The sequence below is a fragment of the Onychomys torridus genome, chromosome 3 (genome assembly GCF_903995425.1).
Source record: "Onychomys torridus chromosome 3, mOncTor1.1, whole genome shotgun sequence".
Classification (NCBI taxonomy): Eukaryota; Metazoa; Chordata; class Mammalia; order Rodentia; family Cricetidae; genus Onychomys; species Onychomys torridus.
The window spans coordinates 144,315,575-144,342,483 of record NC_050445.1 but is presented as its reverse complement, the minus strand read 5'-3'; the positions used below and the strand labels follow the sequence as shown (position 1 = coordinate 144,342,483).

At 45.3% G+C, this 26,909-nt stretch overlaps 1 protein-coding gene and 1 non-coding gene across 3 annotated transcripts; both read left to right on the top strand.

The window, feature by feature from the left end:
* Nucleotides 1–328: 328 nt before the first annotated feature.
* On the top strand, nucleotides 329–26,909 carry Ybx3 (Y-box binding protein 3). Of its 2 annotated transcripts, XM_036181704.1 has the most exons (10): nucleotides 329–773; nucleotides 4,143–4,206; nucleotides 5,143–5,176; nucleotides 8,118–8,207; nucleotides 12,122–12,244; nucleotides 15,306–15,512; nucleotides 21,166–21,257; nucleotides 23,217–23,388; nucleotides 23,864–23,966; nucleotides 26,218–26,909. In XM_036181704.1, the coding sequence occupies exons 1-9, from the start codon at nucleotides 536–538 to the stop codon at nucleotides 23,927–23,929; spliced, it is 1,086 nt and encodes a 361-aa protein (XP_036037597.1). In that variant the 5' UTR covers nucleotides 329–535; the 3' UTR covers nucleotides 23,930–23,966; nucleotides 26,218–26,909. The 2 variants fall into 2 exon arrangements, with proteins under 2 accessions (XP_036037597.1, XP_036037599.1); XM_036181706.1 differs by lacking the exon at nucleotides 15,306–15,512 and having other exon boundaries at nucleotides 26,218–26,906.
* LOC118580959 lies at nucleotides 9,150–9,278 on the top strand. Its single transcript, XR_004944609.1, has one exon. It is a non-coding gene; the product is annotated as a small nucleolar RNA SNORA70 (small nucleolar RNA).

Below are 26,909 nucleotides of genomic sequence, written 5' to 3'. Positions count from 1 at the left end.
CTCCACGCCAGGTTATTCTAGTTCGTAATCACAGTACCAGAATAGTTTCTAGTATCTGCTGGATGCAAACATGTTAACGATTTGGAGCTTTCCTTTTTTCTTAAGGCGGCGTGTGGGTGCCCCACTCCACCTCTCCAAAAAGCAGGCTCAGGTGAAAGATGTCTTGTGCAGTGGGGGGGATCCCCCTCTTCTCTGCAGCCCACAGCCCCGGGACCGCCAGCACGGGGAAGCCTTGCCGAGAACCTCGGGCGCCTTTAAATGCTAATGAGCAGCCGAGCCGGCTTTCCCCACCCTTTCCCCGCCCCACGCCCGCCTGCCCGCCCGCCGCCCGCGAGCACTTGCGCGGGGCCATCTTCGGGGCCGGGAGACCCAGCGAGACCGCGAGCGCGCGCGTCCCCCGCCCTCGAGCCGCCGCCCGCCGCCGCGCCGCGCGATCCGCACCGGCCTCCCCGAGAGCGAGCCGGCCGCCGCGACCGCCACCGCGCTAACCGCCGCCAACCGCCACCGAGGTGCCCGGAGAGAGCGGAGAGGCGGCATGAGCGAGGCGGGCGAGGCCACCACCGGCGGCACCACGCTCCCGCAGGCCGCGGCCGACGCGCCCGCCGCGGCGCCCCCGGACCCCGCGCCCAAGAGCCCGGCGGCCGGCGGCGCGCCCCAGGCCCCGGCGCCCGCCGCGCTGCTCGCGGGGAGCCCCGGTGGAGACGCAGCCCCCGGGCCCGCCCCGGCCTCGTCAGCCCCCGCGGGCAGCGAGGACGCGGAGAAGAAAGTTCTCGGTGAGTCCTCGGGTGCAGCCCCGGAGAGGCGGCGGGCGAGGATGGACGCGGATGCAGGGCGGGCTGGGACACGTGGGCCGGGACTTGGAGTCTTTGCTGTGGGTCCGGAAAGCAGCTCCTTTCCTGGGGCTGGGATGGGGGGGGGCGTGCGTGCGAGATGGGATGCCGGGGAGGGAGGGATGGGCGGGGTGAGTTGGGGAGACTTTATTGTTTTGCTTTATTTTATTTTTTTCTGGCCTGGGAGGGTCAGGTGTCTGTCCCCGACGCCCTTCCCTCGTGGGTTTGGGACAGCCGCCATGCTCCTGCCGGCCACATGCCGGCACAGGGATGTTGCAACGCCTCGGGAAACTTGGGGCGGGTGCCCTCCGTGTCCTCCCCACCCCTCGCCATGGCACAGATGCAAAGAGCCTTCTAGTGCCCACCAATTGCTGCACCGTTCCCTCTCCCCGCACTGTAGGAACGCACGTGGTATGGGGCTGGGAAAAACTTGGTCGGAAGTGGAGTAGGACATGTGTCCAAAATATGATTACCTTGGGACTTGTAACTGGAAGGGAAACGGGAAGATGGAGACTGGAGATTTTAGGAGGCAGAGGCTTTGCAACGGTGGCTGTTGGTTTTGCCCTATATTTCGGTGTCCTCATCTTTAAAGAACTCCCAGTGTTGTGAGGTCTTCCACGGGCTTGCCAAGCAGGTGGGTGGTAGATAAGCTCCTTGAAGGGTGTGTGCGTGGCGCATGTGGTTCGCTCTCCGAAACAGGAAAGTTAACAGATGGTGTGGGATTCTTCAGTAGTGTTCACTGTTTCTGGGTGGGGCCAGTTGGGCTCGTCTGCCCTTGGTGCTTCCTCCCCTTTTAGCAAGAAAGCTGAAGGGATAAGTGGAAGAAACAGAACACCATTCGGTGTTCCCAATTCTCGACAATCCTTCGGTTCATGTTTTTCCAAGGCTTTAAAAACTCAGTTCCTGCCAAATTGCGTGCTTTTTTTCCTCCCTATCCTCACTAAAAAGTTCCTTTAAGGTCTTGTGAGTGTTGCATTATGGTTCTTTCCACCCAGATTCTGCTTGGATCACTTCCACACAAAAGGAAAGCTAGAAAGAACCCCGTGTTGCTAACCAAAGCAGGTTCTTAATGATAACTTACTGAGGGGAAGATGGAGTCCTACAGGTTTTCACTTGAGATAATGTCTTTGGAGATGGAGGGAGCCGATAAATGAAGGTTAATTTCCGCAATCTCCAACAGTTAATTCTGTTTCTGCCAGATAACCTGGTGACGACTCTGATGTCTTTCATCCTGCCACTCAAAAGTCCAGACTCTGAAAATGAAGGGCAAGCCTTGCACCTGACACTTGAGTACTGTTTGTCTTTGTGCAGTGTGGTCTGCCATCTCCTGTGCCAAGCAGACACATGGATACCCAAAATGTTCTGGACCCAGTGCTGACTGAAATGGATATCTGTTCTTGGATGCTCTCATTCTGGTCTTTGCAAAGGGGCCTCAACTTTGGCTTATACCACTTAGTCTTTTAGGGAAAACTGTTTACATGAGTAAAAAGAATTAGATAGGGGAACTCCACCAGTGCCTTGTTGTGTATTTGAATGTGTTTGTGGTATTAAAGTGTGAGTGAATTTGTTTGGTTATATTAAGTGCTTGGAAATATTTGGAGAATTAGTTTTTGTTTTCTTTTGCGACAGTCTCACCGTGTAGACCAGGTTGGTTTTCAACTCATGGAGACCTTGAAAACAGACTTGAGAATCTTTCTCATCTTTCCCCTTGTGGTGTTATATTTACCTTTGCCCCCACCTTCCTTGTGTATGTCTTTTGGTTTTGCTCTAATATTTTATTTTTCCAGGCTGCTCTTATGAAGTAGCCCAAGTTGGCCTTGGCCTTGGCCTCACTCACTCTGTAGCAGAGGAGAACTTTTAACTCCTTATCATCCCGCCTGTACTTCTCAAGGGCTGGGATTACAGGTGTGCACCACGATTCAGCCTCGTGTTGTCCTTCTATCAGTTTGACCCCGGGAGTGTATCTGTAGGACCAGGGGTTTTGAAAGAAACACAAAATCCTCCAATGTAGAACCCAGGCATAGAAGTCATACTGTGTATCCAAACCTGACCTCTTCTGTCTGATGACATCTAAAAACATCAATTTTTCCCCTTTGCTCTGAAGCTCAAACCAGATTGGCTTTTAAGCTAAAGGCTGCGTAGCCTTTCAGAGAAAGCTAAAATGCTTTTGCAAGCCTGTCATTGTACCTCTCAACAGCGTCCTCTTCGAGGCAGCCTGGTCTGTACCTTTCACCCCATGCTTTTCCTTTGAGGTCTTGAGTGTCTTGTGCATGTCCTGGATTTAGATCTGTTTCCTAGAGTTTACTGAATTTGACATTTACCATTGGTTCCAGAAATCATGTTTGGAATAGTTAAGATTAATAGGTATCTACAGAATTTAGATTGTTTTTCTTGATGAATTCTCAAGTGAGGCATTGTAGTAATCAAGTTGACTCTAGAGAATGCCAGGGTCCCCTTCCTCGCAGCTGACAACAGCAGGTGAAAGACCTTGGTGGGAAAAGGGCCTGTTGTGTTGGAGATGGTAAGTACAGGACTGGGGTGAGCCAGCATCAGTTCTATTATTACTCTGGACTGGTGACCAGCCCTCATTTGGCCACCAGACAAGTTGCTTTATATCTTTGTAGGTTGGTTACTGAGAAGGAGCTCCTGTGTTGCTTATTAAAGTTTGCTTAGTATTTCAAAGTGTAAAAATGATAAGATGGCTCAGCTATCTATGCTTTCTCTGTGGCTCTTCCTTTGCACCTAGGAAATGTCTGTGGGTAATAACTGGAAGGTTTTTCTTTTTTCTGGTTGTTGATTTGGTTTTGTGCTGAGGATCACACCTGTTGCCTCTTGAATGCTAAGTGCTCTGCCCCTGAACTGAGCAAGTCCCCAGCCCTGCAACTTCCTCAGGCTTTTGTGTTTTAAATTCTGTTTTTTAAGGATGGTCTTAGGCAGCCCACATTGGCTTTGGACCCCTGATCATCCGGCTCTCGTTTCCCAAGTGCTGGGTTTATAGGCATGTGCAGATGCCTCTGCACTAGAACGGAGTCTTTTCCAGCACATTCCCCTCAGCCACCTTTCCTAATTTTAATTACTGAAGAATTGTCCAGGCATGTGACCACCCCTTGAGGCCTCGGGAAAAAGTACTGCAGGATAATCACAGCTCCACATTCTTACCCATTTTTTGTGGGGTGGGGGCAGGGGAGGAGTTAAGCCATTAATGGTTTACTCAAAGTGTTTCGGCTTTGTGTAATGATATCAGGACCTTAGTGATAGAGCTTTATCTCTTTGTAGGTCAGGTGCTAACATATCTGCTTAATCCTGTTTTAGCCACCAAAGTCCTTGGCACTGTCAAATGGTTCAACGTCAGAAATGGATATGGATTTATAAATCGGTATGTGTCTGTGTTTCTTGTACCTACTTGTAGCAATGGCACTTACAAGTCCATTGTTCTACTTTATTAATTAATAGGCTGTATATATACATTTTGAGATTTGTAAGCACGGTAAATAGTCTCATTTCTAAGCTGTTGATCATTGTTTACATGAAGACATGTAAAAGCATTCATATACCCTGGCCTTTAGAAGAGGACAGCAGTGAAAACTGCAGTCAAGTGGGGAGAGCTTTAGTTAGTCCTTCTCCATCCTGTCACAGATGGGGAAGAGAGCCTGGTTAAGCAGCTTTCCTTAAGGTCACACACACTAGAGAGTAACGGAGCCGGGGCTGTAAGCCCAGCCCTGGTTTGGTCCAAGTCCTGTGAGGAAGACAGTGTTTAAACCATGGTGACTTGTGACCACACAGGATTGAAGGTAACCACAGGCTGCTGGGAGACATGGGGATGTATTTTACAGGGTGTTGGTGATTTCCTTGCTTTTTAACACCAATTCCTCCAGTTTTCTTCCTTATCTGTCTGGGTGGGGTGGAGGTTAGGGTGGGGTGGTTGGAGGGCTGTTTTAAGTTTCAGTGTAAGGAGAGCCTAGTTCACAGCTGTGCCCTGTCCTTTTGACTGTCTTACTTTTGCTGGGAGGGAAATTTAGGGCTCTGATTACACAGCATGTGATTGAGAAAGATGTGAGAGCAAAGGGTTGTTTCTGTGTGGGGAATCCAATGCTTGGATCTCTGCGATGCAATGTAGAGCAGTGAAGGGGCATCTGGGAGAGATGAGGGCTATGGGAATTGGTTCTAGGCATCTGTTTTGAAAAGACAAACTATTTAAAAGGTTGTGTTTTTTATGTCTTGAGAGCTCAGCTCAGTAGATTGGTTCTTTGAGGTTTCTCTGAATGTTCAGAACCTTTAATTTTGAGTTGTTTTCTTTTCTGCCTCCCAACAGAAATGACACCAAAGAAGATGTGTTTGTACACCAGGTAAGAGGGATTCTAGCAGTGATACTTACATTGGTTGTATGAGTTCTACAAATGATTGCGCAGTATCCAGAACTCCTTTGGGTTTTTGTTTTTTGGAATGGGAGCTCAGTTCAACATTATTAAGAGTGGCTGATAAGCCTTCCCTTGTCCCATCATAGTAACTTTTCAAGCATTTGGGTGGTTTCTTTTCAAGTGTGAATGAAGTCATACTCAGTCAAACAACTGCTTCCACGTCGGTTTCTTACTGGCCTGTGGTTCTCTTGGTTGCCTGGCTTTTGCCTTATCTAGTGTTGGGTAAAACTCCCTTGCCTTGTGAGCAGTACCCACAAGCAGAAGGTTAGATGTGTGTGTGTCTCAGGGGTGAGAAAGCTTCCTGTTCTTAGACAGTCCTCCCTCCTGTTGACAGAGAGATGTCTAGTACATGTCCAGGTCCAAAGACCACCCACTCCTCAACCCCCTCCAGTTCCCGTCTGTCTGAAAGAAATTGAACAAAGTGGGTGTTGTGGACCTCTGCTTCGTATGTCTCAGTCCTCAGATGTTCTTTATTATTATTATCCTGGAGTGTTTGCTTTATAAAGTAGGTTAGGAGCTGTTCCTTTTGTATCTTCAGTCTGAAAGAGGCATGCCATTTTCAGTGTTGAAAGCTTGACAGTGGCACACTGGCCTGCAAGGGCTACCATGCTGTACTTGTTCCCTAGTATTTGGGTTTATGTGGTAGGCTGGAGTTTGGCAGTTGGAGATAGCCACATATAAAAACCTATAGTTGTATTTTCTATGCTTCATGTCTGCCCTGTGGGATACATTTCTGTAGTATATAGATAATTGGAGTGGATTTGTTGAGATAAGTTCTAACAGACTGAAAAGGAAGTGTTGATTGTAATATCTGGAGGTTAATGGCCTTTGGGGGAAGTGCCCTGTTCACTGACTGCTGGGAGAAAGGGGTTTCCATGCTGGTGATGGCCTCCTAGCCTGTGAGCTAATGACCCGATTCCAGCCCCATGAGGTTGTGTGGTGAGTCACCTCAGTGTGTTGAGGCCTGCCCAGTTTAACAGGAAAAGGGGAAGAGCCGGCAGGGAGGGGCTGTTTTTTGGAATGATTAAATGTTCATGTGTGTGCGCATACATCCTGTCCAGAGCTGCCGCCTCCTTGAGAGGCTGAGGTCTCTGCCCTATTGGCTCACTTTCCCCCTCTTCTCCCTCCTACTCAGAGTAGAGGAAGGCTGGATTACATGTCTAATCGCTTTATAAAATAAGGTTGACCTAGTTCCATAGAAACTCCCCAGCCCTTAACTGTGGAGAGATGCCAGCCAGGGAAGTGGAAATGTGTTGAGGATTCTTCTCTCCCTGTGTTTGAAAAAGAGAAAGGGGCTTTTCTTAAGCAGATGATGTAGGTGCAGATGTCTGGTGTAGAGTGGCATCTTCAAGTTTTCTACTGGCATGTGAGGTGGGAAATGTTAAGAACTCACAGATATAGTGTAGGGATATGAATCTCTTCCATTTGAGTCTGCTGGCTTTGAAGTCACCTGTTGACCTCATGTCTCCTCATCCATAAAGGGGAATAGCTCATAAAGACCAGCTTACACTTGTTTGTTATCTATACTGAAATGATTTGTTTATTTATTATATTATCATAGTATATAGGGTCATAAATATTTATCTCATTGATATTATATTCCTTTTTTTTAATCACTCATTTTTATTCATTTACCTTTGTGAGGCAATTTCTTACTTTGTGTCTAAACTGGTCTTAAATTCTCTGCTCTCCAGGCTGGCCTCAAGATCATAATGGTCCTTTTGACTCATCTTCCCAAGTTTGATAATTTCAAACATGAGCCGCCAAGCCAATCTTTATTTTTGAGAAAGAATCTAGTATTGAAGTCCTGATCCTACTGCTTCTACCTCCCAAATGCTGGCATTACAGGCATGCATCACCGTATCCAGCCTTCCTTTTAAATTCCTTTTTATTTCACCTTTTATTTTTATTTGTGTGCCAGTGGAGACTGTTGTTGATTCTTAGATGGTCTTTTAATAAACCCAGAGCCAGATATCAGGGTAAAAGCTGAAAGATCAGAGAAGCAGAACAGCCAGCCACTAGTTCTTACCTCTATGTAATCCTCAGCCTAAAGAGAGTGGGTTCCTATCTCCTCACACCTTATATACCTTTCTCTTCCCAGACATCACTTCCTGGTATTAAAGGCATGTGTGCCACCCACACCTGGTTCTGTTTCCAGTGTGGCCTTGAACTCATAGAGATCCAGAGGATCTATGCCTCCCAAATGATAGGATTAAAGGCATGTACCACCACTGCCTGACCCCTATGTCTAATCTAGTGGCTGGCTCTGTCCTCTGATTTCAGACAAGTTTATTAGGGTGCACAGTATCACCACAGAGACCAGGAGAGTCACCAGATCTTCTGAGTGGCAGGTGGTTATCTTCCACATACTGTGAGTGTGGGAGTCCAATTCAAGTCCTTGCAAGAGCAATATGTACTCATAATGACTGAGCCATCACTCCAGCCTGCCACTCCCATTTAAAAAAGCTTTTGAGGCTGAAAGTGTCTCATGTATAAACAAACCCTCTGTACCAAACCATGCTGCTTCTGTGTCTTTGTGAGGTCCCATGTAGGCATTTTGGCCCTTGTGGAAGGAGCCGTAGACAGAAGAACCTCAGGACCCTCTTGGCTTGATGTAACTGATTTAGTGTCTTGACTGACTATCTCTTTAATCCATCCACCTATTGGGATACATTTTGAAGTGTTCTAGAAACCAAAATAAAAATGTTCACTGGTGGTGTAGAGTGTTGTTTGGAGATACAGAGTAATGGAAGAATTTTTTTCTTTGTTTAAGTTAAATACAGATATGGTATTCTGGCTATCATGAAATTGATGAATGTATTTCAATATTGGAATACACCTCCAATGGAGTTTTCTGTTTCTTTGACAGACCGCCATCAAGAAGAATAATCCACGCAAGTATCTGCGCAGTGTGGGAGATGGAGAAACTGTAGAGTTTGATGTGGTTGAAGGAGAAAAGGTGAGAAGCTGGTAGTGTAAGAGTGTGATGACACATAATTTTATTGTATAGTAAATGTTGTCTCAGCCTCACCGAAATTATTTACTTTTTTTGTGATAGAAGGAATTGGAGGCAGAAATGTTTTTTTTGTTTTTTGTTTTTTGTTTTTCTGAGACAGGGTTTCTCTCTGTAGCTTTGTGCCTTTCCTGGAACTCACTTGGTAGACCAGGCTGGCCTCAAACTCTCAGAGACCCGCCTGGCTCTGCCTCCTGAGTGCTGGGATTAAAGGCGTGTGCCACTACTGCCCGGCCTTTTTTTTTTTTTTTTTTTTTTTTTTAAGATTTATTTATTTATTTGTTATATATACAGAAGAGGGTGCCAGATCTCATTACAGATGGTTGTGAGCCACCATGTGGGTGCTGGGAATTGAACTCATGATCTCTGGAAGAGCAGTAGGTGTTCTTAACCTCTGAGCCATGTCTCCAGCCCCAGAAATGTTTTTACTGGATGCCACTATAAATATTCAATATGCTGTATACTTTAGTTTCTTGTTTAATAAAGGAACTCTAGAATAAATGCTAGTTTCTCAAAGTCTAAGATACATTTTATTTTGGACCCTAAACCTGTCTTGGGCCAGGCATGTAGCCTTTTTGGTAATGCTTGCTTAGCATGCATGCAACCCATGGTTCCATTTCCAGCACCACAGAAACCAGACATGGTGGTACCTGCCTGTGTTCCCAGAAAGACTGAGGGAGGAGGAATGTTGCAAGATATAAGGCTACCCTATGCTGTACGTGATAAAACTCGGGTTGGGGATTTAGCTCAGTGGTAGAGTGCTTGCCTAGCAAGCGCAAGGCCCTGGGTTTGATCCTCAGCTCCACAAAAAAAAAAAAAAAAAATTGAAAAAATAAAACTCTGCCTCAGAAGTACACCCCTCCCACCTCCCTGCCAAGAAAGTTTTGATTGCAACCAATTAAGCCAACTAGGTTCCTCTCCCATTGGATCCTGCAATGGCTGTAGACAGCAGCTTCCTGGACAGTGTACACAGCCTCTTCCTTGTGTAGGTTGCTCTAATGGACCTAGGAGACAAAGCTTCCCAGTAGGTGTTCTTTTCTCTCCAGAATTTAGGGTCCAAACAGGTACGCAGGATGACTGTGGGAAACCCCAGAGCTTGATAGCGAAGATTCACACTGGCCAGTTAAGTGTGTACCTCCGTACCTAGTTATATAGTAAAGAATAAGTGATTGAGGTCCCAGATGGGGCAGGTTGAAATTTTCTGATCCCTAGAATATTCTATATCTCAAAGAAATGGGGCTTTTCCGAACAGGTTTGTTGCAGGTGAATTTGGTGGTGTGGTGCCTGGGAATGTAGCTCAGTGTTAGAATACTTGTGCCTACCTAGCATGTTGTCCTTATTCTGTCCTAGCACCTAGGAGTAGAAAAAAGAGCTCTTAGTCATTGTCAAGACTATAACAAGAAGGGCTAAAGGAGGGCTGCGTGGGGAGAGTGTTCCTATGTCAGGGCCTTTTCTTGTCTGTTTCTCCAAAGCTCAGAGATGTTTCCAACTAAGTAGTAACTCAGGGATGGTCAGAGCAGCTGGAGCCAACCAACCAGGATTCTGGTGTTACCTCAGGGTACCACAGTTTTCAGCACATGGTAGTACGTTTCTGCTCTCTTCTGTTGAAGTGTTCTAAAAAATATACACTGTTCTAATTTGGCTAAGGAGACAAGGGGGTGGGGCTTCTCAAGCGATAGGTGTGTGGTTTTGGAGGCCAGGCACTCTTTTTTTTTTTTTTTTAGTTTACTAAATTTTTCCCATTTTACTTGCCAGCCCAGTTCCCCCTCCTTCCCCTTTTCCGACCTCCTCACCTCCCTCCCACTCTACCCCCATCCACTCCTCAGAGTGGGTAAGGCCTCCCTTGGTAGTCAACAAAGTCTGGCATACCAAGTTGAAGGAGAGCCTAGCCCCTCACCATTGTATCAAGGCTGAGCAAGGTATCCCACCGCAGGGAATGTGCTCCAAAAAGCCAGTTCATGCATCTGGGATAAGTCCTGGTCCCGCTGCCAGGGATCCCGCAAACAGATCAAGCCACACAACTGTCACCCACATTCAGTGGACCTAGTTTGGTCCTGTGCAGGTTCCCGAGCTGTCAGTCCAGAGTCAGTGAGTTCCAACTAGCACTGGTCAGCTGTCTCTGTGGGTTTCCCCAACGACTACTACGACTACTACTACTACTACTTCTTCCCCTCCTCCCCCTCCTCCTCCCCCTCCTCCTCCCCTCCTCCTCCTCCTCCTCCCTCCTCCTCCCCCTCCTCCTCCTCCTCCGAATGCCGTTTATTGAAGGAGGGAGGAGGTCTTAAATACAGGCTTACAGAACAATGGGGGAACCCCAGAGGGCAGAAGTTTGCTTCTGATTTTTTTTTTTTTTGGATCTGAGGCAAGCACTCTACCATTGAGCTAAATCCCCACCCCCACTTCTGATGTTTTACAATCTTGCATCTAAGCTGTTAACGCCAAATATGCTGGATACACAGACAAGGAGCTTCCCTTAAGCATTCAGGAGGGTGGAATCTCACAGGGAATTAGTGTAGGGAGGATATCAAGGTCAAGGTCAGCTAGTAAGGCTACAGTTACCCAAAATGGGGGCCAAGGCCCTACAGGTCCCCCCCTTTTACTAAAAAATGAGCTTCTGACTTAGGTTGTATGGGACATCAGCAGGTCACCTTACCCATCATGGAAACACCTGTCCAGGCCACACAGGTGTTCTGTCTTAGTTTGGTGAGCATCCCCCAGGCACTACCCGTCTCTGAATACTCATCATACAGGCTCAGTCGTGTGAGAGCTGCAGAGTTAACTGTTGCCAAAGATCTCTAAGTGGTGCTGGGCTTGCAATCTGTGTGTTTGGCATAGAAAAAACCAACAGCAGTCTTAATCCACCCATTGAAGGTAGGTTAAAGGCAACTGAGCCATTCCCTTCCTTAACGAGCCTTACTGTAAATTGTAGTCCTTGTAAGATGGTGTCCTGAGAGCAAGTGGAACTTGAGTTTGTAAATTTATAACTTTCAAAGCCAATCGAAATGTATATAACTATTGATTTAAATTTGTCTTGCCTAATAGAATGAAAGATTAATTAACTGTGGTAGCTACTTTTGCTGCCAGGGTCTCCACTGTGCTAGCTGTAGTAACCAGTTATGAAATGGCAATCCCAGAAACAGTAGTAGTGGTGGTCGTCACTGTTATAACAGCAACAACAGCAGCAGTGATGTCAAATTCTCTTCTGGAGCATGTTGGTATCCATTGGCATGACACAACTCCAGGAACAGGAACCGCCAAGGCCCATTATTCTTGATCCCTGCATGACCCAAGCTGGCAGCTCTTAATATTGTGATGTTTCATTGAGGGTTGCTCAGTAATTGAGTAAAACCAAATCTTACTATAAGCAATAGTCATCCTAGGGTCCCCTGTGCCATATATATAGCCTCATGGTTCTGTGGGTTGCAGTCTGATTGTTCTTTGTTTTATAGAGGCCAGGCACACTTTTTTTTTTTTTTTAGCTGAGGATCAAACTCTGGGCCTTGCACTTGCTAGGTAAGTGCTCTCTCTACCACTGAACTAAATCCCCAACCCAAAAGTAATCTTTTTTTGTTGTTGTTTTTTGCTTTTCAAGACAGGGTTTCTCTGTAGCTTTGGAGCCTGTCCTGGAACTCGCTTTGTAGACCAGGCTGGCCTCGAACTCACAGAGATCCGCCTGGCTCTGCCTCCTGAGTGCTGGGATTGAAGGCGTGCACCACCACCACCCCAGGCACTCTTATTGAGGTGGTTAAAAACATTGTTTTTAGGATCATAGTAGGAGTTCTTAACACAAAAGTTGTCTGTTGCTGGAGGAAGTTACTTGGTTTCTTTGAAAATTCAAGACCACCTGTTTTCTTCCTCAGGGTGCTGAAGCAGCAAATGTGACTGGTCCAGATGGAGTTCCTGTAGAAGGGAGTCGTTATGCTGCTGATCGGCGCCGCTACAGACGCGGCTACTACGGCAGACGCCGTGGACCTCCCCGTAATGTATGTCGTCTGTCCCTAACCATTGATCCAAATATTCTCATGTGTAAAACTGAATGAACATAGGGACAGTGATAAATACCATATCAAAGGTGCCGTGTCCTGGAGATAGAGGATTGTTTTTGAAGGGGAATTTTTAGTGCCCAGATTTTACTCAAAGCTAACTGTCCTATGGGAACTTGACAGTCAGAAGTTGTATCATTTAGGATGGACTTGGTGGACTTGGTGGCAAGTAACAAGACATTCAAGTACCTCGTAACCAGAAGATTTAACTAAGGTGCCCAGATGTCCGAAAGCTTCTCTTAGGCCGGATCCTCATTGTGTGGTATTCACTGGCACCAGGATTGGGGTTCCTATCACAGCTGTGCAACCTGTTTCTGCCTTGGTGCTGAGACAGCTGGCCTCTACGAAAGTCTGCAGTTGGTTGGCAAGCAAGAGTCAGGAGCAGCGTATTCCCAGATCTTGGGAATCGCTGCATGTTCCCTGTGGAGTGCTGAGTGACTTGCCTCGGTGAAGGGGCTACTTTGTGGAGGAAAGCCTTCTGCTCTTATTTCAAAGTTAAGAGGTGACTGATTACTGATTTTTAGTTCTTTCACTTAGTCTCAGTCCAGGTGAAAGCATTTTCAGGTGAAGCTGGCTGGAATATTCTCAAGGTAAACATAATGAACCCAGTTGTGATCATGAGGACCTTGCTAGATTTGAATTAAGAAGGTATGGTAATGTAATAGTCTGTTTTTATGTTTGTGGAGGTAAAGCCTGGTGCCAGCACCATGTATGTATGTATGTCAGGGTCTTCTGGGAACAGTGTGGAAGTTGCCTGTGTCATACAAAGAGAAACATCTTCAGATTAGCGGGCATGATGGATTTTATCTCAACACGTGGGGCTCTGAGGGAGGAGGCGGATGATCTCTTGAGTGCCAGGCTACCCAGGGCTATGCAGTGAGACCCCATCTCAAAAAAAAAAAAAAAAAAGGAAAGGAAAGAAAAGTCTACAGAAGAAAATGGTGGCTCCATGTGGATAGGTGCACATCTTTTCCTCAGTGCTTCCGCTTGTCCTCTCTGCTCCTGTCATCCCATGTTGATTTTATTGCGTTCCTTACATTTTATCTATTTATATTTTTCTTACTCTTTGGTTTTGAAAAGAAAAAAGTCATGAGGGCTGGGGAGAAGGCTCAGAGTGCCTGCCATACAAACATGAAGACGTGCTGAGTCCTCTTGGAGATGTGTGTAAGCCCTGGTGCTGGGGGAGAGACAAGTGGATCCCTGTAGCTCATCATCCAGCTAGCCTAGCTGAATTCATGAGCTGTGGGTTCAGTGACAGATGCTATCTCAGAAAATACAGTGGAGAGTGATTGAGAAAGACACCCAGTGTCAACTTCTAGCCTCCACATGTGTGTACACACATACCACTTAATGTTTGAGCGGTAGGGGTAGGCAGTTTACTCTGGTGATGTTAACTCAAGTTCGTTCATGTACCAGATCTCTTAACTGTGATCAGTTTGATGTCTAGGTCAATTCAAAAGTAAAAGTGGTAGAAAATCTTAGGTAAAACTTTTTCTTAAAGATATTTCCCTCCAAGAGCTGGAAAAAAAATACATAGTTTGTCTATGTGGAGGTCTTTAAATTGTCCTGGCTTGAGTATAGTCTGTAATAGTGGTGCCATTGGAATTGCCTCATAAAGGTCTTTATGGAAGATTTAGCTGTGTGAACTTAAGAGATACGCCTTCAGAAATTTATGTGGTGAATATTTTCTATGCAAAATATGTCTTTACATAACTGTGAATCATTTATTCATACAGGTTTTATAAAGAGTAGAATGAGCCAGGCCTGGTGGCGCAGGTCTGTAATCCCAGCTACAGGGGAGGCTGAGGCAGGAGGATCGCAAGTTCAAGCCCTGTTTGGGCTACAGAGTGAGTTCAAGGCCAGCTTGAGTAACTTAGTGAGACCCTGTCTCAAAATGAATAGTAAAAAAAGGGCTGGGGTATAGCTAAGTGGTAGAGCGCTTGCCTAACATAGATGGGCCTTTGAGTTAACCCCTGGTACCTCAGAGAACAGTGTACTGTTGGTTTGTGAAGTTCTGTGGGGAGTTTAGTTGGGCGTCTGTGTTTGGTGTGGAGGCTCTGAAGCTTTAAGCCCATCCTCTTAAGAGAGACTGATCACAAGCTTACCAGTTTTCAATTCACCTTAAAGGAACTACAGGTTTTTCTTTGTAAGACTGGCTTAAATGACATTTGTGATAATAAATCCTTGAGTGTGTGGTAGTTTAATTTGTTAAAGAATAGAAAAAATGAGCGATCTTTTAAGTTCTATATTTAGAAATGGTTAGTATTAGGATTTACTGCTATTAAAATACAGTTAAAGCTTATTTCAAGCCATTCTAAGGGAATGGTTTATAATATTTATTAATTTAAAATAACTTATCACATGGTGATATAAAATATTTCGATTGAAAATCCTGTGCAAGTTGGGAGAGCAGACTGGCATTTAACTATACCATTGCAAGTCTTTGATGTATGGTTTAATAGAAGATAGTGGGATTCCTTGTTTTGTGTTTGTTCTTTTGAGAGACTGCATGCCATTGTGTCCTGGAAGATCTCACCGTATACTGGTGAGAGATGAACGTCTTAGTGGAGTTTTGGGAGTGCTTTTCCTTCGTTGCCCTAGGGAGCATACTGCCTAAGTCAAATCTACTGATGATATCATAAAGTTTTTTTTTTTCTTGACAGTCCTTGACTTTCCCTGCTGGGGTAAATTTGGGAGACACATTGAAAGGAGCCTACTGTTAACACTGCTGTTTTAATTCAGTGCCATTAGATTTGGTAATAGATTGATTGCTCTTGCTTTTCTGCTGCTCGGTATGTTATCTGCATAGATCTATTTTAATCTCCATGTAGTTTATCCCAGGCAATCACTTGGTCTACATGCCTTGTGTCTGCACAATGAACAGTCAGTCACTGCTCTGGGAGTTGTGGGTGTTTCCTGGTGATAGCCATCCTAAGTGGTATTCTTTTGGTTCTTGCCTGGCTGTAACTTCTTCTGAAACTCTGTTTCTTTGCTTCGCTAGTACGCTGGGGAGGAGGAGGAGGAAGGGAGCGGCAGCAGTGAAGGATTTGAGCCCCCTGCCACAGATGGGCAGTTCTCTGGGGCCAGGAATCAGCTGCGCCGCCCCCAGTATCGCCCTCCATACCGGCAGCGGCGTTTCCCGCCTTACCACGTGGGACAGACCTTTGACCGTCGCTCACGGGTCTTTCCCCATCCCAACAGAATGCAGGTAAAATGCACCTGGGACTCCTCCTCAGCAGTCCTCACCCTTCGTCCTTCTCTGCCTCCTCCTTCTCCTCCTCCTTCAACTCCAGCTACCGGAAGTAACACACTGCTTGCAGCTTCCTGCACTATCAAAGCTGAGGCAAGGCCCACTCTGCCTGTTGAGAACACTCATAGAAATGCTCTTTGAAGTACATCATGTCATATCATGTGGCACAGTGAAGGGTAGTAGGGTGTCTAGTTTGTAGGTTTATTTGTAGGAAAAACCAGCCATGCATAACGATGCATCCTGAAGCAAGAGGAGTCTGGGTTTAGGGCTAGCCTGTGGCACATACTGAGACAGATTAACAACTTGGACTCTGATCTCAAAAAGGGCCTACATTTTATTTTAATCCTATTTCTGTTACTGGTCATTTCATTTTGAGAAAACTGTTGTTCACCTGTTAAGTGGAGGCACTGAATGCCTTTACTAGAATGTTCTGTGAAACATGAAGGTGAAGCACAATGGAAAAGGTAAAGTATCAAGTTAGATGAGCATGCTGGTTGTCAGGCGGAGTGCTGGAAGTGGTAGAGCTTTTGTGAGTCTGTAATAAGCTGTACACCAACCTTGTAATGCCCGGGGAACTTGGGTCCTTACTTAGTACCAGCTACAGCTCTTTCCTCCTCACTGTGCCTGGGCCCCCCCCCCCCCCATGTTTTGACTGAACATTCTGTTCAGTCTCTTTGCTACACTCCTCCCATTCCCATCATGCATGATGGTTGTTTCTACAAGGCTTCTTGTTTTTGCCCTTCTAACTCTTCAGCAGCTGCCCCTGACAAATGTGCTAAAAATAACAAGTAGTGTCAAATACATGGGAACACTGGGTACATGCGGCATGGTGAGCGTCTTCAGGGCAACACTGGGGCTTCTAGGAAATGAGGGTGAGAGCAGTCAGCTGGATTGTAACATTGGTTATGTTGCTTTATCAGTGACTTCTTGGGGTAATTATACTATTTGGCATACTTCATGAGACGTTAGTGATTCTTTCACATATCTTTAAAAGAGTATAGTTCATACTGAAGACCAGAGCAAAACGATTCCTTAGTGTCAGAGTATCATGACTTAATGTTGAATTTTTTAGCAGCTTGCTTACTCTCAGCAGCACATAAAACAACATGTGCATGCCGACCATAGCCATTCCATATTGAAAACAAAACACATTATTAGATGTCTGCAGCAAAAGAGTCTTTCATGCATACTGCTGCCGTGTTGGTACATAGTTACTGAGCCTGCTCAAGCCAGATCAGCAGCTGAAATTGAAAACTTCATAAAGTTTACATGTAACTAGGTGTCTTTAACGTCATTGTCGTAAATTATTTTTAAAAAATAAAGCTAGATCTCTGGAGTAGTTAAAAATCGAAATTCAGATAGAAAAGGTAAGATTTCATGGAGTATTAGTGGGCAGCATGGGAAGTGATGCCATGCAGCATGCAGGTCAGTGGTGTTTGTGTGATGCTTAAGGACATTTCTCAGTAGCAGAGGGTCTCAATTTTCAAGAGTGGTGGTGTGTGTATTTGACATGTAGAGCCCCTAAACTTAAGAAAGTCATTGATGAGAAAAGGAAGCAGCACGGTGGCACCCACCAGGTGGCAGATGTTTGAAATAAGTAATGTGGTTTCCATATTTTTGTTGCTTTTCTTACCAATAAAGTGATTTGAATGTTTTTAAAAATTAGCAACTAGTGACTAGGGTCATGGTTCTCTCAAAGTACTTGCCATGCAAGCATGAGGACCCAGCTAGGCTCAGATCTCTAGAAACCATGTAAAGGTGGGCAAAGCAGTGTTTATATGTAATGCCCGCTCTCCTACAGCAAGACTGGGGGCAGACATAGGGGAAACTCCACAAGCTTGCAGGCCAGCCAGCCTGACTGCCACAGTAGCCAACAACAAAAGACCCTGTTTCAAACATGGTGGGATGCAAGGACCCACACCTCAGGTTGGCCTCTGTCCTCTACAGGTATACTGTTGTTTTTATATACCCATTCTACCACGCAGACACATACAAGACACACCATAGAGCTGGGCATGGTGTTCCATGGCTTTAATCCAGCTTCTGAGTTTGAGGCCAGCCTGGTATGCAGAGTTGTGAGACAGCCAGGGCTACACAGAAACCATGCTTTGAGAAACTCAAGCCAAAATGAAGAAGGGAAGCAACAAATACACATCATACACCCCTACACAAAGATAATGAGCCGGTGACCTTTCTTTCTGCCTTTTATTTGTTGTTGGAGGGTTCACTATGTTAAATGCAGGTGCGTGTGCTTGGGATGGTGAGTGCAGGGGAAGGAGTAAGTATGCTGAGATCTTGGGGAAGGCAGGTCATTCCTGCTAAAGCTTGGTAAGGACCTTTGTCTTGCTCTAAACATGATGAAGCCAAGAGAATAAGCATCATGATGGTATCTACTCTTGATGACCAGACTGTTGGGGACAGTGAGCAGCAAATCCAGGAGGTGGACTGTTTGAAACAGTGTAGATGTGAATCAGATACTTCACTGCTGCAGCAAGTGAGGCTCGGTGATCAGGGCCCACGGTGGTGCCTCACACAGGTGGTGCTTGATAATTGCAAAAATATGTGGTGGGAGGAGCTGGTACCTCTGTGGACTGCAGCAAAATGTAAGAAGAATGAAGATGGAGTTTCAGGAGAAAGAAGTTTTGGAGTCTTTCTTCCGTAGGAAGGTTGGCAGAAAAAGCAATCCGAGGTCAAGAGTGGCTGAACAGAGGAAAGTGTTGTCTAAGATGTGGTAGCTGACTTTATTGTGGTTCTTGTGGAGAAGTTTCAGTGCAGCAAAGGAAAGCAGGTTTTTTGTTACAGAGAAATGGCACCAAGGACAGCAGAGTGGGGAATGTCCAGTGAAGGGAGATGCAACCCCCGTCGGGTTGCCGGGGTTGCGGTGTCGGGGCTGAGGTGGAGAAGATGAATATTGCCTGGCAAAGGGCTGTGGGAAGGGGCATGCTGGGAGGACACTCCAGGGAGGAACTGTTACAGGAAATTGGGAAGTAGAGGAAATGAGGCTGAGATTGGTGGTCTGATTTGATAACTTAGAGTGGAGTACTGTGGTGAGAAGCTTAAATGGCAGGAAGCAGGAAGAGAGGCTCTATGCTCTTTGATGTTCCTAAGGGTTGATAGTGATGGGGTGGGTTTTCTATAGCCATTGTATCTGTAAAGGAGCTCAGAAATGTGGGATCATGGTGAGACATTTTCTTGATTTGTTTTTATGGTGCTGAGTTCCCCCTGGTCTCACTTGCCCCTTTTTTAACATGAAGAACTCACTACCCAAGCTGCTAGGAGAGGCAGATGAAGGTAGTCATACGCATGTAACACAGCGGGATGCATGTGTGTGTTCTGTGAGCGTACTGCTACTTAAAGACCCCAAAGCAAGGATACCCTGGGAATGCTGAGCACAGCTCATCCCTGGTTGGTTGTTTCTGGGTACAGTTCTTGTACAGAAAGAAGCTCCTTTCTAGAAATGTTTGCTTTCTAAGCTGGGTCAGAAAACACAGTACAAGCCTTGAACATCCTGTGCCAAAAAGGCAGGAAGTACTCTAAAGAATGTTGGAGACTTGTCAAGAGGCAGCAAGCCAGAATGCAGGAATAATTCCTATTGGCTATTAGAGTAACAGATTATAGCTCGCTGAATAAAATGGAAACCCATGAGGCTATACAGGTGAAATAAATATGTGAACATATGAAACATTAGAGGAATAAGACATTTATAGGCCATGAAGGGACTTCCTTACAGAACATTCAGTGGAGACCTTTCCTATCAGAGGCACATGAATTAAATGTAACGCAACCCAAATTTAGGTGCCCAAATCATGAAAACCAAGAAAGATGAAACATTTCAGCCTAAAAGAAATACAAATAAACTTAATACATGATTCTAAATAGAAAGGGACATTGACACGTGGTAAAACTATAATGTGGTTTGAGGATTGTTCTGTATGTCCGTTTGTGGTTATTTTAAAATGAAAGAGGTGGGTGTGGTTTCAAGAGGCTTTTAAGCTTTAATCAGTGATAGATTAGAGATAAATACAATCAGTGATAGATTAGAGATAAATAGGGTTAAGTCTGATTTAAAGGTTGAGAACAAACATGAACATGAAACCCTCGTCCAGGGTAAAATGGGAGTTAATCATGAGGAGGCTAGTGGGCATGCTGGTGAGTGATAAAAATGTTCATGCTTCTTTTATCCTAAAAAGATAAAGGATGATATTTGGTTCTGAGGAGGAGCAAGGAAGTGTTTTGTTTTTGACACAAGGTCTCATTGAGTGGCCCAGGTTGACTGTGGCCTTAGGGTGATGTCCTTGCCTCTGTCTTATGAGTGCTGGGGTTACAGGTTTGTGCCACCATGCCTGGCTTGGATGGATTGTTGTTTTGTGAGTGGGAATGTGTCAGAGGTCAATGACAGGTGTCTTCTACACTATTTATACTTGACTACTATTTTGTATGTGTTGGAGGCAGTGTTTTGCCTGCATGTATGTCTAATCTACATGCTTGCGTGGTGCTTTTGGAGGAGAGAACTGGAGTTAGAGGTAGTTGTGGGCCACTATGTGGATGATGTAGCCAGTGTGTTTAACCTCTGAGCTGTCTATCCAGCCCTATACCTTGTTTTTGAGACAGGATCTCTCATTGAAACTGGCCACTGAGCTCCAGGGATCTGCCTGTTTCTGCCTCTCCCATTATGGGATTTCAGATGCATGCCTAGCTTTTTACATTAGTACTGGGGATCCAAACGCAGGTCCCCCAGCTTGCAAGAAAAGCACTTTGCAGAGCAAATACTCTCCATCATGTGGGTCCCTGAGTGCAGATCCAGGCCAGCGGTCTTGGGCCGGTACCATTATCCACTGAGCTGTATCACTAGCACAGGAACTTTTAAGCTGGGGGTGGTGACTACACACTAATTCTAGCACGTGGTAGACTGAGGCAGAGGGATCACACATTTGAGGCTAGCCAAACCTTGTCTCACCTCCCCGCAAGTAAACACCACATTATACTTTTCAGTGTTACACTTGACATAAACAGAAGAAAAAGTTACAAGGAAGAGCTATACGTAAAGTATAGCTCTGCTAAATATTTGTCAGTACTGAGCTGAACCGCCTTTAAATTCTCGAAGGCGCTTAGAACTACTACCCTCAGCTGACTGTGACGTGGATGAGACCAGTAGAAGCAGTGAGTCAGTGCATCTGAGTTGGAAGCAGTTGGACATGTCGTATTGCTCAGAAATATAATGTCACTTCCTTTTATAAAGTAAGTTATTTGTTTTTGGTGCTGGGAACCAGTTCTTTGCATGTGCAAGCTGAGAGCATTGCCAGCTGAGCTATAGCCCAAGTCCTTAAAATGGTCTCTTAATGTTGAAAGGGTCAGATTTTCATGTTGTGGGAAGAGTTAGGAGCTCTGTGCTAAGGAAGCGGGGAAAGGCTATTGCAGTAGGAATGAGTTTTCCTTTCCTGTCATTCATAAAAATAACCAGTAAGTAGGGCTGCTGTTACTGAGCATCAGGCCGGGAACAAAGATCTTGACTCTGATTTGCTTTTAAAGCCAGTTTTCCGCACGTGACTGTTGCTTTGAATCTCCTTGCCCTGTGTGCTGACTCATTTCCAGCTGTTGTTGCCCTCTCTAGGCTGGTGAGATTGGAGAGATGAAGGATGGAGTCCCTGAGGGAGCACAGCTCCAGGTTCATCGGAATCCAACTTACCGCCCAAGGTTCCGCAGGTATGAGTGTCTGCCACAGCTTTTTGAGTGGGAGAGTGAGGGACAGTAGAGTGGATGAGGACACTGTGGGTCTGTTTCGTGGTTATGCTTATTATTGGAAGATACGGTGGCTTTGGTCACAAGCCTGAAAGTTTCTTTCTTTTTTTAAAATTTTTATGGTGGGGATAGAGCCTAGGGCTCTAAACAGTGTTAAGATATTTTACTCTTTAGCAGTCAGAATGCTGTTCTTTAACTGGGCTCTTTCTTGGTCGTGGTCCGCAACTGAAGTCACATGAATTACTTCATCTTTTTACTTTTTTTGTTTGTTTTGACACTGGGTCTTAATGTGTGTTGGCCAGGTCTTGTCTCATATTTAGTATGTAGTTTGGGCTGGCCTCAAATTTGAGGTCCTCATGCCTCACTTCTTGGCCACCCAAGTCTGAAATTAAAGGTGTTTGATATCATGTCTGGCTTAATGCCTAATTTTTACTAAATTAAACAAGAGGGGTTGGGGATTTAGCTCAGCAAGCGCAAGGCCCTGGGTACAGTCCTCAGCTGGGGGGGAGGGGGAGTTAATTGGTAAATAATTTAATGTGCCAGAAATGGAGAGACATTGAGATGTAGAATATTTGAATCATCAAGGTAGTCAGTCTGCTGGGCTTTTGAATCTAGCTATGGAACACATAGCCTCTGAAGAATCAGTTTAGTAGCTGTATGTCCTTTGCATGTTTCTGGACTGTGCAATGGGCACCAGATCTGTACATTGGACATTTTCAAATGTTATTCAAAGCTGGAGGCAGATGCGGGTGGATCTCAGCATCAGACCAGTCAGGGCTTGCAGTGAAGCCATGTTTCAAAATATGAAAGTGGTGGAGTCATTCAGTGGTCTGTGATACTTACATGAAGCCCTCAGTACATCCTGGGTGTCGGTCCCACTGTCATTACTGTTAGTGAAGGGTAGGCCATTTTAATACACTATTTCTTTTCCAGAGCCTCATTTGGGCTAGATTCTCTGAGATACTTTGGGTGACTGTTTTGTTTGGTTTCATCCTTAAATATCATTTGTGAGTGTGCCTCAGCATTTATGAGTAGGCCAGAGGACTGATCTCTACCCCAGGTTCCAGGGATGGAAACCAGGCCACAGGTCATGCATTCAGAGTGCAGGTGCTCTTTACTTAGGGCCATCTTCATGAGGAAGCTTCATGATAGGGGGCTTTGTTAGTTCCTTCTCACCCTTGAGGTGAGGGGAACTAATGGGACTTCTTGGATGGTGTGTCTTACATGTTGCCCCTCCCCTATCTAAACCTGGGTACCAGAGAATTGTTCTCACTTTCAGACTTTGGAACATTTGCGTGTGTTGAACATTGAACATGCTAACTGGAAAATCCCCATTCAGAATGCTCTAAGGTGTTACTTAAGCTTTTTACATATTATTTTGGCACTCAAAAATTTCAAATTCTGTGTTTTGGATTTGTGGATTAGGGATACTCAACCTGTACCTTCTAATTTATCAATAGTGACTTATTAAAACAAAAGTAAAATATATTGGGAAAGGATCTGTACCACGACCTTCCTTATGTGGTTGATTCATTAAGTAAGGGTCTTGGTCTTGGCTTGGGTCGTCACCTTTCATGGAGGCTGCATCCTGGGCCATACGTCTTTCTTCATTTTCCTATCCTAGGTTCCTATCAAAGTCCCTTGTAGGACCCTATGTATTTACTATGTGCTGGTTTACTACAAATGTGTGAACAAGTGAAGGAGCAAAATAATGGAGAAATAAAGTTTCTCACCAAGACTACATTCCATCTGCATCTGCAGGTCTGGTCTGTGGATGATTCATTCAGCAAGTACTTTTAATCACTTGATTCAATAGTAAACCAACCCTGTGTCCTTGAGATCCCTCCCACCCCCATCCCTGCCCACACATTGCCTTCAGTCACACTGTATGTGTCCTCACGTAACTTCTGTTCCCTGCTCTAGGGGACCTCCTCGCCCACGACCTGCACCTGCGATCGGAGAGGCTGAAGATAAAGAGAATCAGCAAGCGGCCAATGGTCCAAACCAGCCGTCTGCCCGCCGTGGATTCCGACGCCCCTACAACTATCGGCGCCGACCCCGTCCCTTGAACACTGTTTCACAAGATGGCAAAGAGGTAAAGCCAGCAGCCAGGAGGGACACGCCCAGACCATCCTTAGCTGTGCCACCTTTATCATCCTAAAGATGGTCTTGCTGTGTGTGAAACTGGACACTTACAAGCACAGCATTTTGCTTAGGACCCATCTGTAGAGAATATTCTCTGCCTGTAACACACTGAGTGTTTGACTTGTTAACAGTCTCTAGAGGAATTGCACTAGCAGTGATTGGGAACGTAGGATGAAGGACAGTAGTTAATAGAGGAAGAAATTGATGTCGAGCTAGCACAAAGTGACAGCAGTTATTATGTGCCGTGTTCTCTAGGGAGAGGGGTATTTATTGGCCAGCTAGAAGCCACTTAATCTCTGACTCAAACATAGAAGAGAAGTGGAAATCCTCATTGTTACTTCTTTGGTGAGAAAATCCTCTTTTGAGACTTTTTACCCTTTAACACAGTTCTCTGAAGGATTTTAGTTCTGTTTGCTTTGTTTCAGACCAAGGCAGGTGAAGCATCGACTGAGAACCCAGCTCCAGCCACCGAGCAGAGCAGTGCCGAGTGAGCGACCCTGGCCCCCAGGCACCTGCACCACCAGCAGGGTGAGCCTTGTTCTCTCAGTACACCTGGGATTCCGCTGTGCCCATCCTTGGTCTCCATTGCGCCTTGTAGATTGGGGATGTTGGGGATGATTGGCTGCACAGTATATTTGGAGTTTGACCCTCTTTGATTAAGTTGAGGTATAAGTAAGGAGACAGGTTAATCTCCACTTTTTCTAAGATAGCCTTCATTTATTCAAATTCTTACTTGTGTGGGTGCAGGTGCCACATGTGTGGAGGTCAGAGGATGGCTTTCAGGAGTCAGTTCTTCTGACCATGGGGTCTGGGAGTGAAACTCAGAAGGCCAGCACAGCAAGCACATTTACCCGCTAAGCCAACTGGTGGCCCAGTTTTATCAGCTTTATTTATTTAGACAATATCATCTTTTTTTTAAGTTAGTGTATATGTGTTTGTGTGGGGATATGTGCTTGTGAGCGTGAGTGCCCACTGAGTCCAGAAGAGGCTGTCGGATCCTCTGGAGCTGGAATAGGCAGTTATGAACCACCCAGTGTTCGTACTAGAAATAAATTCAAGTCCTCTGGACCTGTAGCAAACACTCTTAACCATTCCTACCCTATTTCCTTTTTTTTGGGGGGGGGGGGCTGAGGATAGAACCCAGGGCCTTGCACTTGCTAGGCAAGAGCTCTACCGCTGAGCTAAATCCCCAACCCCTCCTATTTTTTATGCATGTGTTGGTGGTAGTGTTTTGTGACAGGGTCTTGCTTTATAACCCTGGCTGGCCTGGTGGTACTTGCACCCTTGAACTTGAGGCAGTCCTATTTCAAGTTTCTCCTAGTGCTTGGGTTTATGGGCTTGTGCCCACATGCCTAGCTTGACAGTCGGCTTTTGTGCGTTTGTGTGGAGCAGAGGACACTTTTCCTCGGGTTTTACACCTCATTTGTTGAGATAGGATCTCACTGAGTGCATTGGCTAGACTCGTTGGCCACCAAACTCCAAGGATGCTCCTGTCTTGTACAGGGCACTAGGGTTGCAGACAGACCCTTGCCACTCACTTCCTGTGGGTGCTGGGACTCTGACTTGTTCTCATTCTAAAGGACACTTAGGAAAACCAGTGCTGTTCTGGCACCTATTAGTCAATGTCATTGTTTTGCTTTGGTTTTTATGACAATGTTTTAGTAACTAGGTGTGCTGGTATACACCTTTATTCTTAGCACATGAAAGACTGAGTTCCAGGATAGCCAGAGCTACATAGTAGAGAGGCCCTGTCTCAAAGAACAAACAAATGAAGAGTCTCTGCAGCTCTAGCCTGCTTGGGGACTAGGGATTGAACAGTTTATCCTCTGCCTTGTTGACATCCGCTGCTGGTTGGATGGCTAGGACTGTCTAGGAGTGTTTAAAGTAACATTGAGGTATTAGAACAGGGATGGAGAAGAGCAGCCTCTCAGTGTGTGGATCACCTGTTTTCTGGCTTACTGAAGATTTTGTCAGTCTTACTAGAAGATTGAAGTGTGCCAGGAAGCTACAGCTGTCAGAGGGTTAGGCTAAATGTTTATCATACTTGTTTTGGGTTCCAGGTTGTTGGGGGAGAGGAGGCAGGGCAGAGAGGTAGACAGACTAGGGCTCATTTTCTAGATCCAGGTACCCTCAGCTCATTCTGTAGTCCAGGCTGGTCTTGAACTTTGGCCTGAGTGTTCGGATTGCAGGCATGTGCTACCATACCTGGCTCATTCCCAAGTTTTTTCCTGTCATACTCCAGATTTTTATGTATTTCTTCTTGCTGCCCTTGTACGTTGTGAAACCCACTCTGTCAGTGCCATTTTTTGAGGGAACAGTTTTGAGTTTATATTGAGCTTTTCTGTGCAGTGTGCTGTGCGATTGGAGTTGGTTCTCCCAGAGAGCACACTGCTGTGCTGGCTGGCAGCAGCGCCTCTTGTTTCTTTAGGCAGAGTGGACACAGGCTCCATTGAGACCTGCATTAACCCACCTGTTGTATATAGAGTTAGGCTAATAGCCAGCAAGCCCCAAGAGTCAGTCCGCCTGTTTCTACCTTTCACAACACTGCGTTACAGATGTCCTTGCCACACAAGGCTTTTCATGTGCGTTATTGTGTACTGACTTTTCTGCTTCCACCAAAACATAAGAATTTTCATCCTGTTTTACCTGTGCAAGATGTGTACTTGGTTTAGAGCCTTATAAATAATTTTGAATTGTATGAAGATTATTTTTGCCTGTTTGTCCTAACTTTTGGTCATTGTATATCACTTTTGCTAAGTTTGATTTTAATTTCTTCCAGGTGACCTTAAGAATTAATGACAATTCAAAAACAAGGCAAAAAGCACACCCACGACCTTACCAACACCAAAGAACCATCTAAGCAATAAAATGGAAGACTAACCAAGATTTGGACATTAGAATGTTTACTGCTATTCTCTACGAAACTAACAGCTACAAAGGGAATGAGCCAGCAATGTCCATCAAGCTGCATCCCGGGAACCTGCACAGGCACAGGAGAGCGGCCTCCCCAGTTTCAGCAACCACTAGCTTTATATTTTTTTCCTGGTTTTTACTGTTTTGGTAATATGAATTAAAAGAAGAAATATTAATACCACATGGGGATTACCCCAACCAAAGAAGTCTGAAATATATAGTAAATGCTCTTTTTCCTTTGTTGTTCATTTTGGATGCTGGTGCTAAACTTCCAAGTGTCATGATTTAAAACAAAATTTTATGCCCTTATTTATTCCTAGGATGAGGGGAGAACATTTTTGCTTTCTTACATAGCTCTCTCTGAAATGTGCAGTAACAAGTTCCTCAAAAATAAAATTTTTACCTTCAAAGGAGAAGCTGTGTAACTAGTGTATATTTTCCTGTCTTTTTTAAAAATTTAAGTGTGTATGTCGGTGTGTCATGGGAGTACCTGGTACCCTTAGAGGCCAGGGAGTGGTCTCTGGAAGTGAAGGAGTTACAGATAGTTGTTACTGTGTG

Bases quoted from the DNA above. Each gene is read 5' to 3' on its own strand.
- Ybx3 (XM_036181704.1), top strand. From the start codon at position 536: ATGAGCGAGGCGGGCGAGGCCACCACCGGCGGCACCACGCTCCCGCAG. The intron at 774-4,142 runs GTGAGTCCTCGG...ATCCTGTTTTAG, and splicing joins CGCGGAGAAGAAAGTTCTCG to CCACCAAAGTCCTTGGCACT. The intron at 5,177-8,117 runs GTAAGAGGGATT...TTTCTTTGACAG, and splicing joins AAGATGTGTTTGTACACCAG to ACCGCCATCAAGAAGAATAA.